This window comes from Pristis pectinata, chromosome 2, assembly GCF_009764475.1.
Source record: "Pristis pectinata isolate sPriPec2 chromosome 2, sPriPec2.1.pri, whole genome shotgun sequence".
Taxonomy (NCBI): Eukaryota; Metazoa; Chordata; class Chondrichthyes; order Rhinopristiformes; family Pristidae; genus Pristis; species Pristis pectinata.
Window position 1 is genome coordinate 28,373,893 of NC_067406.1, and position 13,689 is coordinate 28,387,581.

The window sequence follows — 13,689 nt, forward strand, 5'->3', positions numbered from 1 at the left end:
TAGAGATGTGTGAGGTTCTGGTTGCCATGACACAGGAAGGATGTGGAGGCTTTGAAGAGGGTGCAAAATAGGTTCAACAGGACATTGCATTGATTGGAGAGTATTAGCTAAAAGGAGTGTTTGGTCAAACTTGAATTGTTTTCTTTGGAGCATCGGAGACTGAAGGGCGACGTGATAGAAGTATATAAAACTATGAGAGGTGTAGATAGCCAATATTTTTTTTCCAGAGTGGAAACATCAAATACTATTGGGCATAGGTTCAAGGGGAGAGGGGGATAGCTTAAAGGAGATTTGCAAGACAAGTTTTCTACACAGGTGTCGTGAATGCACAGCCACCGGAGGCATTTAGACAGACACGTGAACATGCGGGAAATCATGGGATACAGATACAGACCATGTGCAGGCAGGTGGGAATAGTTTAGACTGGCATCATGGTCGGCGCAGTCATGATGAGCCAAAGAGCATGTTCTCCTGCTGTACTGTTCTATGTTCTGTGGAACCGTACTGAATAAACAGTTTACTCTGGAAATTTTTTTTCAAAATATTGAACAGCTAAGAATGATTGCAAAAGGAGTAATTACACAACGCTGGGAAGGTAGCCTTGAGTGGTCAACCCATGGGACCATGGAGCAGCCAGCCACTTACTTACTTGTTCATTTATTCTAAAGATTTTGAAATTCCAAGATGGTCCCTTTATCAATTCCAATCTACTCTAGGTTCACTAGCCTCAAAAATCTTCAGTGTCCATTGATTCTGTCTACACTTCCTGCTGCCTTTGGAAAGCAGCCAACATAATCAAGGACCCCTACCACCCAGGTCATTCTTTCTTCTTCCTACTCCTGTTGGGCAGTTGATACAAAAGCTTGAGAGCACTTGCCACCAGACTCAAGGACAGCATCTATCCCATTGTTATCAAACCCTTGAACGGACCTCTCATACGCTAAAAGATGAACTCTTGATCTCCCAATCTATCTCACCATGGCCCTTGCCCTACATCTGTCTACCTGCACTGCAAATTTCCTGTAACTGTAACACTACGTTCTCCATTCTGTTTTCTTTTTTTCTACCTCAATGTACTTATTTATGCAATGATCTATCTGGATGATTCACAAACAAAAAGCTTTTCACTGTATCTCAGTACATGTGACAATAATAAACCAATTCCAATTCCAATGGTCAGCGAGGACAAGGTAGGCCACAGGTGCTGTTTCCATGCTCTGTGACTCTATGACTCGATATTGGGTGATTCATTTGGCCTCAGTGTCCTTGGGCTAGGGAAGGTAAATGGGAAGTTCTTCCACTTGATAGGCCTTGTATGGGTAGAATATTGGCTTTAAACATTTTACAGCCTGTTAAGTCAATACATAGGTTTCGGCATGAAAGACAGCAAAGTATCAGAGGGCACGTTACCATGGAACTGAACCAAGACTGGTGAATGATTCAGGATGGAAGGTACCCACAGCCACAATTATGGTTTAGGTCCAAGATTCTGTGTTTCGTACATTCATGGCTTCAACACATGGCTCAAGAAAGAAGTCAACAGGGTCAAATTGGTAAATTGGTTTATTATTGTCACACGCACCAAGGTACAGTGAAAAACATGTCTTGCATACCATCCATACAGATCAATTCGTTACAACAGTGCATTGAGGTAGTACAAGGAAAAACAATAACAGAGTGCAGAATAAAGTGTAACAGCTACAGAGAAAGTGCAGTGCAGGTAGACAATAAGGTGCAAGGTTATAACAAGGTAGATTTAGAGTTCAAGAGTCCACCTTAATGTACTAGGAACTGTTCAATAGTCTTAAAGTAGTGGGGTAGAAGCTGTCCTTCAGCCTGGTGGTACGTGCTTTTAAACTTTTGTATCTTCAGCCTGATGGGAGGGGGAATGATGGGGTCTTTGATTATGCTGGCTGCTTTACCGAGGCAGCAAGAAGTGTAGGCAGAGTCCATGGAGGGGAGGCTGGTTTCCGTGATGCGCTGGGCTGTGTCCACAACTCTGCAATTTCTTGCGGTCTTGGGCAGAGCAGTTGCCATACCATGGCGTGATGCACCTGGATAGGATGTTTTCTGTGGTGCATTGATAAAAATTGGTGAGGGTCAACAGGGACATGCCAAATTTCTTTAGCCTCCTGAGGAAGTAGAGGCGCTGGTGAGCTTTCTTGGCCATGGCATCAACGTGATTGGACCAGGACAGGCTATTGGTGATGTTCACTCCTTGAAACTTGAAGCTCTTAACCCTCTCAACCTCAGCACTGTTGCTGTAAACAGAGCATGTGCACTACCCCTCTTCCTGGTCAATGACACAAAATATAACACTAAGAAAAAGAAGCTGAAATTTGAACATGCACAGGCTTCTTTCATCCAAACCCATAAAAATCTGAAATTAAAGAATTCAATGACTTAAGTCAAAAGTATTTTAGGAGGAAATATTGCAAAACTGTTCCCTGGATTGATTTCAGGTTTAATTATCCACAGTGTATGGTTCATTCTTCTTCCTGAAATTTTGTAACTGTCAAATTAAAAAGGTTTACATACTTTGTTTTCAATGTGCACATCTGAGTTTTCTTTTTCTTTCCATGTAATTAAAATGTGAGTTTATTTTTAAAGCTTTAAATAACCTATTGAACATTTCCCATTCCCACAGCAGGTCCATTAGTGATTCACATGGACAACTAATTGGAACCCCTGCTGAGCTTTGTACCACAAACTTGCATCAGCCAGGAAATAAATGTGATACTGCCCAAACTCAATTCACTCAAGGTGATCAATTTCGAAAACCTGCAGTAAAGTCTGTCATGCTTTCTGTGCTCTTGCTCGCTGTTGTATGACCAGTGAAGGTTCCCAGCTTTGAAGATTACTGCTTAATTTGTTCAACTTAACTTGTTCTTCTGTATACCCTCCAGAGGTGCACAGGTACATTTAGAAAATTAAATCACAGAAATTGAGAGCAAGAAACGAGGCCATTTGGTCCATTGTGTTTGCGCAGGCTCTTTGCAAGTCCTATCCAGTTAGCTCCATTTCTCTGCCTTTGAAGATTTTTGTTCCATTTTTGTTTCATTCATGGGACATGAGCACTGTTGTGGCCATCTCCCACTCCCCAGAGAAAGTGGTGAAGAACAGCCTCACTGAACCTCAGCAATGTGTATGGTGAAATTACATTGGATTTCAGCTGTTTTTTTGCATAAAGGCTATAGCTTGGCAATTTTCCACTTGGTGCTGCAAGTACCTGTTACCAGCTGGAACAGCTGACTTTGAGGCAGCCAGCTCTGGAGCACAAGTCTTCAGCAGTAGAGATGGGATTTTGTTGAATACCACGGTCTTTGCTGTACCCAGCATGGATCATTGTCTCAGTGCTTCTGACTGAAAATGTTTGCAGGTGCTACAACTTTGTCTTTTGTGTTCATGTGCTGGGTGCCACCATCATTGACAATGGGGATGCTCATGGAGCCACCTCCTGTTGCTAGTTGTTTAATTGCCTGCTAACATTCATTATTGCACGTGGAAAGCTGCTTTGATCTGCTTTATTGGTTGGGTTGCCATTACCACTCCCACCTCCACCCATCACTGTTTAAGGCTAACAGCTTTCCCTCTCCTAGATCCCTGTAGTTCCACCATCAGTCCCAGTACCTCCTCCCAAAGTCTTAGATTCTACCTCTACCCATCCTCCTGAAGCATGTCATCCTTCAACCACAGTGTTCCCAACTCCCCACCAACTGCCATATTCATGGAAGCCCAATAACCCCTCCCCTCAAAGCTTCTGATGTCTAACAAGTCTTGTGAGTTCATTATTTTCTGATTAGTTTGACCATTCTCTCAGACTTTAATTGAGACATTGGTTCTAAGCTTTGAACAGCAGATATTTCAAATGACTAATTAGATCACTGTATAAATAATACTTCTTTGAAGAATGACAGTCATGGTACTATAAAACCCTATTACACTCACTTGCAAAGTTAATGTTTAGAATTTTAATGGAATCTTCTTCACATCAAGGTACCACATGTTGTTGGTGTTATAAACTGTCATCCTAATATTTAAACTTCATTTAAGAACTGTTAAACACAGTGAGTAAGTAGTTTTAAAACTGAAATGGAAATTGAAGTTGAACACAGATAAATAAAGGGCTGCTGGATTTCATAATAATACAGTATGAGAAGACATTACCTTATTTTTCCAAAATCATCTTTTCCAAATTTATGGGCTGACTGCACCCAATAATGAAACTGGGCAAGCAGAAATTAAGATTACTGGCAATCCCTGATATTGTTAAAGTGAGGCCCACTTCCAGACCTTGTGTTAATATGGATTGGCAAGTTGCCACTAAATGCATTGAGAAGTCATCATCTTTAGCTGGAAATTCAATGTGGATGATCCAACTCGGCTTCTTCCTGACAGCCACACCATCACTAAAGCCAGTGTTCAGCCAATTTAACTCACTCCACATGATTTCAAGAAATGGCTGATAATACTGGATACAACAAAAGCTATGGGACCAGGTAACATCCAGCTTTCAGTACTGAAGACCTGCACTAGCTGCAGCTCTGAGAAAACTGTTTTGGTGCATTTGTAACACCAACCTTGATAATGAATGTTGAAGTCCCCCTTCCAGAGTACATTCTGTGCCCTTGCTACTTTCAGTGTTTCTTCCAAGTGTTGTTCAACATGGAGGAGCACTGAGACAGGGCACTAAGTGGTAATCAGGAGGAGGATTCCTTGTCTGTGTTTGAAACTTCATGGATTCTGGACTCAATGTTGATGTCTCCATGAACTACTCCCTCCCATGTATACCACTGTATATACCATTCCTTTCGGTGGGTCTTCTAATGCGCTGCTGATTACCTTTGATAGGCAGATTGTCACAGCAGACATTGATGTGGCAACTGGACTGCATTTCTATTAATGATTCACGTGAAGCAATATGTATTCTCAACACCCCTCCTGTGAAAAAATATAGAAGGCTTAACCAAGCACACCAATCCTCCTCAGGTGTTACCTCATCCACCACAATATCAGAGTCAAATTTGCAGGCTGCCAGCTCTCTTATCTGTCTTGCCATTCTTCCAAAGAATTTGCCCCAAACCTTTCTATGACTTGAATAGTAAGTGCAGTTGAAGACTATTGCTTTCAGAGGTATAGGCACAACATCAAGGTGAACATATTTATTACCCCTGAAATGACCACAGTGCAACTGCAGTAAAGATAGAATGGTCTTGCTTAAGCAGGAGGGTGAGACATGAATTGCTTCCCATGCATTTTTTTTATGCATGAAGGAATTTGTATCCTCTTTCTATATATGCACATTACCAAAGGACAGCATCACGAAGGATCCAGGATTCATGCTTGGGAGATTTTAAAGATCAAAAGAGGAGGAGAAACCATTGCCGGAGAAGCTCTGGCTGTGATTGGAGAGGTGAAAGCAGAATCAATGAGCCAGGTCCACTGAGTTGAACAAAGGAGGTGAAGAGTAAGAGGAAGAAGGCATGGATGTTGAAGACTGCAGATTTCTCAGTGAAGGATGTGTAGGTGAGGAGTTATACGTTTTTGTACTTTTATGACACACAAGTTTGTGATTATGAGGTGGTGTATTACTTATAAAATAGCACACCACATCCTATACACTCTCCCCTGCACAATTTCTGAGGATTTATAGCCATTTTTCTGAGGATTTGTGGCTATTAAAGTATTCTAGATGTCATAATTACTACAAATGATCTGTTTAAAGAATTATAAAAGGTGCCTTATTCCATTTCAGTCAGTATGAAGTACTGTGAACTGCAACACTTGTATGAATGCTATTTTGGTCTCAATGACTTTTCATAAATGGAAATGAGAATAATTAGTCTGTTAACTAGTTTGTGATTAAAGAAAGAATGTTGGCCAGCACACCAGGGGACCTTCTTGCTCTTGTCGAAATAATGTACTGGAACTTTAACATACCGACCTGACTTCAACTTAATAGAAAAGTATCCAGCAGCAAGTCAGCACTCCTTCAATACGAGATAGTCTGGCTCAACTATGGGCCCAAAAACTGTGGAATTCTTCCTCGGTGAGGATACTCCCAATGAGCCAACTATCATCCATGACTTTAGCATGGAACTTAAGGATGATACAGAGTTTCTAAACTACTTAAATCTAATGTGTGTAATTCTTATTTCTCTGGCAATCCAGAATGTGTGTCATCTAATATATTTAAAGGTAATTCTTATCCTCACAGAGTGTCCTCTGTTGACTGCGTAGAGATCATTAGTTTCACTTTATGGCTAGGTTGTAGTACCATATTGCCTGCTGTTGCCTAAAATTTCAGTAAGATCTAAGAGCCATGTGTGTGTTTTAAGTGTGTTCTTTTTCTCCTTCCTTTTATGAGACTGGGATAATCATTAACATATAAAATTTCATCCTCTACATAATCACTAGGACTAATTTGTCTGGATAGAGCCAAATTCCAAAAACTCTTTTATGTTGACATTTACAGTGTTGACTGAGTACAAAGAAAAAACTGTCAAAAGGCCTATTTTCTCTTTGAAGAAATAAATGGGCATAGATCAAATGATAGAATGGAATTAACCCTGAGATAGCTGGTGGGTTCATGGACTTTGCCTCCTTGAGCTGGCTAATTTTGTAACATTTCAGCTCAAAACTGTGAAATTGATAATACTAATAGAGTAAAAAATTCTTGAAATACCAGTGATTTTAATCAGCAACACCTAAATAATACTGCAACCCCTGAACCACTAAAACAATCAGAAATCAAATTTATGTAAAAATATTGACAAGTTAAATATAACAATCATGACACTATCCATCAGTCTTCACTTTCATTTTTTATTCGACATTTTGCAACATTGTTTATATTCTCTCTGTTCCAGCTGTTTAGTGCACGTTACTAGTGGATCCCATATGGGAGATGGCATAGGCTAATACGTTGACTAACTATGGCTAGCTAGTCCATCCCCCTCGATTACTTTTCCACTTATGTTTCCATCCTTTTCAAATACTTTTACCTTACTCAACTTTTTTCTTAGCAAGTAGTGTGGCATTTGTTGGTGGGAACATGAGGCATCAATGACTGGTTACAGCAATTCCAATGCACAGGAACACAAGAGGCTGCAGAGTTATGAACACAGCCCAGTCCATCACAGGCGCAGCTCTCCTCACCATTGAAAGTATCTACATAATGTGCTGTCTGATGACGACAGCATCTATTATCAAGGATCCCCACTATTCCGGCTATGCCCTCTTCTCACTGCTACCATCGAGCAGTTAATATAGAAGCCTGAAGTCCCACACCACGAAGTTCAGGAACAGTTACTTTCCTGCAACCATCAGGTTCTTGAACTGTTTTCTTTTGTAGTCTTTTTTTCTTCACTGTCTTGAGTAATTTATGTACAACTTATGTATAACTTCTGTTCTATGTGTTGTCTGAATCTCTATGCCTATGATGCTGCTGCAAGTTTTTCATTATACCCGTACCTCACTATACTTGTGCATATGACTATAACTTGACTTGACATTTTCCAGTGGGAGTTGCTCGGAAGACGTTCTCTCATTTGCTGCTTTTCAAACCTTTCCCAGCTCAGCATTAAACCTGTCACTCTTAAAACCCTTACCCCTTTGCACTAGTCCATCCCCTTCCTACCACCATTTCCATCTCTTCCATTTCCATAATTACTCATTTACAAAATGCTCTATGGCTGGAATAATTAACTGTTATTTTTGTTATGTAAAAGTACACAATGAAGTGTATCAAAGGTGAATAAACAGCTCGGCCAGATGTGTAGAACTATCTTAAATAAATGACTGAGCTGCTTAACTGGCTGACTAGCTTACCCTGTTCCCAAGTTTCATCTTTTCCACTTTGAAACATCTATCTGAATGCTCCCATGTCCATCACATCATGTCATTCCAATATTGGACCATCAGCCTTTCACTCACTACCTTCCCCATTCTCTCCTCTAAAGAACAGATGGTGCAATACCAGAATTATCTTCAAGTTCAACGTGGCACCTCTACCTTATTTGTAAATACAATGTTAAAAAGGCGTGAAGAGCAGAGCAAAGCAACAGTGTCTTTCAGGAAAACTTTGGCCATCAACTACTCAGAAGTGGGGTCAAGAACTATGAGGAAATACTTGCATGTATGCAAGTTCATTAATCTCAGTGAGTAATTAGAAACAAAACAATTTACCATCAATAATAGACAGTCCAAGAAAGTTCCCAAATGTAAACCAATTCCTTTATTTTGTCATAATAGATTGTACAGGTGCTTTCAGTAAATAATTATATATTTTTTAAATATATATATACCCTTTTTGCTTTACTCAGTAATAAAGCCATAGGTTATCAAATCCTAGGCCACATGATAAATGGACAAATTACTTATATACAGCACAAAAAATATTTCTGGTATCTAGAAGAGCATGTTACATTGCACAGTGTCACAGAATCCAATTACTTTTACAAAGATATTATTAACCAAAGAAAAAAAGGACCTAACTTTAAAAATATATTTATCACATATTTCAATTTTTAAACATAATCTGATGCCCAAAAGAGTTATCACATTGAATTCAGCCTTATAACACTACGTTTTCCACCATTGGGGAACACCTTGTCTTTCTTTATGAAAATAACAGAATGAATTGTCTGTCCACACTGTGATCCAAAGGTTTGCTTGTTCCAAGTTATGTTGCTAGATCATGTCATTCACGAGATGGTAATATTAGCTACCTACCCAGTAATGGTAGTGGTTGGGGTGTTGTAGGGGGTGAAAGGGGTAGCACTGATGGTTCAGAGGATTAGTTGGATATGAGAAGAGGAAAGATAAAGGGAGGGATGAAAGAACAAATGCAATTCAGAAAGTGAAGGCTGCAAGTATGTATTCAAGCTGCAACATTTCTTCTTTATAAGTCACTCATGCTGCTTAAACTGCTCCAGTGGGCCAACAATTGAAATCAAAGATATCAATTCCTGTACATAAAAACTGGAACTGTTTTCTGTCGATAATGGTTCGTGGAAGGCTTCAAAGTTCTGTAAAAATAAAAGGACTGGGCACAATTCTTTCCAGAATTCAATGCACAGAAGTGAGAATATTCTGCCCTTTTCAACATGATGGTAGTGAAAAAGGTAGAGGCTATAATTATCCACACATTTCAGTGAAATCAACAATAAAGTGGCTACAGAAACCTTACTGCCTCTCTGTCCATTTCCACCCTTTTAAAAATATAATAAAAGATCCAAGTAGTACATTGATCCTTTTTCAATGGAATTCTTGATGTTCTTGCCCAAGTTGCACTAATTTCTTTCAATCCTACGTGCTTGCACATAGCCTTGAATTAAATGGGCTTGAGATTTTTGAGTGCAAATGGAATGTAATTACCTGCAAAGGTAGAAGAACATAGCAATTCAGATAAAAAATTAGTTATAAAAACAATGATGAAATAGTACTTTTAATCAAACCAACAAACTTCTCCCCCAAATCCCTTACAAATAAATACTTCCCTCTTAATACTGTCCTTTAATGGTATCCTTGAAGAAACAAGTTAATAGTGTTGTTCGAAACCATGAAGGATTTTGATTAATGAGGAGAACGTGTTTCCAATGGCAAAAGGGTTAGCAACCAGAGACAAGGCAAGTGGCAAAAGAAGGAAAGTGATTTTTGAAAAAACACAGCTGATTATGATTTGGGATGCACTGCCCGAAAAGGGTGGTGTGAGCCAATTCCATAGTGATAGAAACAGAAAGTACTTAAGTGAACAGAATAGCACACTCATAAGAACACCAAGCGTAGGCCTAATCAGTTCTTTCAAAGAGCAAGTACAAACAAGATCAGCCAAATGGCTTCCTCCTGCACTTTATGAATTGTACAACGTACATCATAGATTCATTTACATACGTAAGCAATGAGATTTTTGCAATGTCACTAAGTATCTTGATTCACCTCATTAACTTAAGTTACATCGAATAGCTGAGCAAATACAATTGAACATAAATGATTTAATATTTGGATCCGGCACGTTGGTCCTGCCTTATCTAGTATTAATACACCCTTCATCTGCTCCAACTAGGATTTTATTGCAGAACCGGTTTACAGAATTACAAATTTATCATGTTGATAGAAAACCTTCAACAAATTATTTTTCACTGCTATTTCCTGCAGATGTGAAGAAGCAAAAAATATAAATAATGAATAACTTCATTATAAACAATCTCATCTGAAAAACTAGTCTGCTAGATACTACTTCCCTACATATCGATCGTAAAATACATTATTATCCTATCACAGTATCAATTAGTAGATTTTCTTCTGCTATCTTTCAAATTTTCATAAATAATCACCAGTTGCAAAATCCCATTTGAGGCTGACATTCTGAAATGAGTGGAGGGGAGGATAAATCTCATCTGAAGACTGATTAGGAGGAAAGAATCAATTTTTCCCATACTCTTTTCCATGAAGGCAACCCAAATATTTTACCAATAATTGGCATTTCTAACTTAGAACAGTACAGCACAGGAACTGGCCCTTCAGCCATGTTGTTGTGCCAAACTAATCAAATTAGTAATCAAATGCCCAACTAGACTAATCCCTTCTGCCTACACAACATCCATATTCTACCATTTCCCTCACGTTCATGTGCCTATCTAAGAGCTTCTTGAACACCCCTATCGTATTTGCCTCCACCACCACCCCTGGTAGTGCATTCCAGACACCCACCACTCTGTGTTAAAATAAAACTTGCCCCGCACATCTCCTTTGAACTTATCCCCTCTCACCTTAAATGCATGCCCTCTGACATTAGACGTTTCAACCCTGGGAAAAAAGATATTGGCTGTCCACTCTGTCTCTCATAATCTTATAAACCTCTATCTCATCTGCCTTCAGCCCCCACCGCTCCTGAGAAAACAACACAAGTTTTTCCAACTTCTCCTTATAGCACATGCCCTCTAATCTAGTAAACCTCTTCTGCACCCTCTCCAAACCCTCCACATCCTTCTTGTGATGCGGCAACCAGAATTGAATGCAATACTCCAGATGCGACCTAACTAGAGTTTTATAAAGCTGCACAAAACTTCCTGACTCTTGAACTCAATTCCTCAATTAATTAAGGCAAGCATGCCATACACCTTCTTTACCACCCTATCAATCTGTGTAGCCACTTTCAGGGAGCTATGGACTTGGACCCCAAGATCCCTCTGCATATCAACACTGTTAGCTATTAAGAGTGTACTGTCCCTTTAAATTTGACCTCCCAAAATTCAACACTTCACATTTGACTGGGTTAAGCTCCATCTGCCATCTCTCCACCCATATCTGCAACTGATCTATATCCCGCTGTATCCTTTGCCAGTCTTCGTGCTCTCCACAACACCAATCTCAGTATCATCTGCAAACTTACTAACCCACCCATGTACATTTTCATCCAGGTCATTTATATACATCACAAACAGCAACGGTTCCAGTACGGATCCCTGCGGAACACCACTAGTTACAGACCTCCAGCTAGAATAAGACCCATCTACCACTACCCTGTCTTCTATGTGCAAGCCAATTCTGAATCCAAACGGCCAATTCACCGTGGATCCCATGCATCATAATCTTCTGGATGAGCCTCCCATGAGGGACCTTGTCAAACGCCTTATTAAAATCCATGTAGACAACATCCGCAGCTCTACCTTCATCAATCACCCTCATCACCTCGTCAAAAAAACTCAATCAAGTTAGTAAGGCACGTCCTGTCCTGCACAAAGCTATGCTGACTGCCCCTAATTAGGCTACAGTTTTCCAAATGCTCATAAATCCTATCCCTAAGAATCCTCTCCAGTAACTTCCCTACCACTGACATGAGACTCAATAGTCTATAGTTGCCAGGATTATCCCCGTTTCCCTTCTTGAATAATGGAGCAATATTAGCTACTCGCCAGTCCTCCGGGACCTCAGCTGTGGCTAGAGAGGACATGAAGATCTTGGTCAAAGCCCCAACAATCTCATCTCTTGCCTTTCTCAATAACCTGGGGTATATCCCATCGGGCCCTGGGGACTTATCCACCTTAATGTTCTTTAAGAGACACAACACTACCTCCTCCCTTATCTCGAAATGCCCTAGCATATTAGCATGCTCCACACTGATCTCCTTATCCTCCACGTCCTTCTCCTTGGTAAATATTGATGCACAGTACTAATTTTTCTGTTTGTTCAAATTATATTTTTATAATTAACACTATTTGGACATTAAACAGAAAATAGAGTTTACTAAACTCTGTACACAAAGTGACAAACTCTATTCTTAAATCAAACCAATGTTCAGATAAGCTTAAGTTATTACAGCAGCTGGCTGCAGAGGAAGACTACCTATTAGTAGAATATACAAGAGAGACTGCAGGTGCTGGAAATCTGGAGCCACACACAAAAAAATGCTAGAGGAACTCAGCAGGTCAGGCAGCATCTACAGAGGGAAATGAACAATCGATGTTTTGGGCTGAGACGCTTCATCAGGACTGGAAAGAAAGAGGGCAGAGGCCAGAATAAAAGGGTGTCTGCCCATCACCCACACCTTCTTCCCTCTGGCCCCCCACCTCCTTCCCTTTATTCCATGGTCTACTGTCCTCTCCTATCAGATTCTATCTTCTTCAGCCCTTTGCCTCTTCCAATCACCTCCCAGCTTCTCACATCATTCCCACTCGCCCTCCCCCATCTTCTTCCTCTTGCCTGGATTCACCAATCACCCGCCAGCTCGTGCTCCTCCCCATCACCACCCTTTTATTCTGGCTTCTGCCCTCTTTCTTTCCAGTCCTCGGCTTGAAATGTCAACTGTTCATTTCCCTTCATAGACACCACATGACCTGCTGAGTTCCTCCAGCATTTTTTGTGTGCTGTATTAGTAGAATATACATTTACAGGGAATTTGCAATCCAGCAATGTTCCCCAAATTAAGAGTGAATTTGAACCATTTCTTGTTTTTGTTTTACTATTCTGGATCTAACAGAAAGTAAATCTTTACATATAGACTGTGATTCTGATTCAGTTGTGCCACAGCTGGTATGATGACTTTTGAAAAGGAACCTGATAGTGGTTAAGTTAGTACCAGGCCAGGGTATAACAAATGAAATAGGTTAGGGAATTGCATAGCATTGGTCATACTTTTTAAACCTCTCAGTGACAAATATTTATATCATTTAGGAAGCGGGGGAGAGAAATAATGATAGTGCCTGTTTTACATCAGAGTCTGAGTCATACAGCACAAAATCAGACCTTTTGGTCCACCACGGCCATGCTGATCTTTTTGCTCATCTACATTAATCCCACTTGTCCACATTAGGACCATATCCTTCTATGCCTTGCCTATTTAAATATCTGTTTAAGTGCCTCTTAAATGTAGTAATTGTATCTGATTCCACCACCTACTCTGGAAGTGTGTTTCAGATATCAACCACTTTGTGTAAAATAAAAATTATCCCTCGGATCCCTTTTAAAACTCCTTCCTCTCACCTTAAACCTATGCCCTCTTGCTTTTGATACCCTAGCCAATGCCCTCTTGCTTTTGTTATCAGTCTAATACCAATTTTCACCAGGACTGCAGTGGTTCAAGAGGTGGCTCACCACCATCTTCTCAAGGACAATGAGGAAAGGACACTCAGATCCCAGAAATCGATAAATATAAAAAAAATGAATAGGACTTGAAAATTATTAGAG

General features: G+C 40.0%; 1 protein-coding gene across 2 annotated transcripts in view; it reads right to left on the reverse strand.

Moving 5' to 3' along the window:
- Window positions 1-8,221: 8,221 nt before the first annotated feature.
- Window positions 8,222-13,689, reverse strand: part of mbd2 (methyl-CpG binding domain protein 2) — a 74,828-nt gene continuing 69,360 nt past the window's right edge. For both annotated transcript variants that reach the window (XM_052010462.1, XM_052010460.1), the window contains exon 8: window positions 8,222-9,378. In XM_052010462.1, coding sequence (XP_051866422.1) covers window positions 9,375-9,378 — 4 coding nt within the window. In that variant the 3' untranslated portion in view covers window positions 8,222-9,374. The remainder of the gene's footprint in view (window positions 9,379-13,689) is intronic.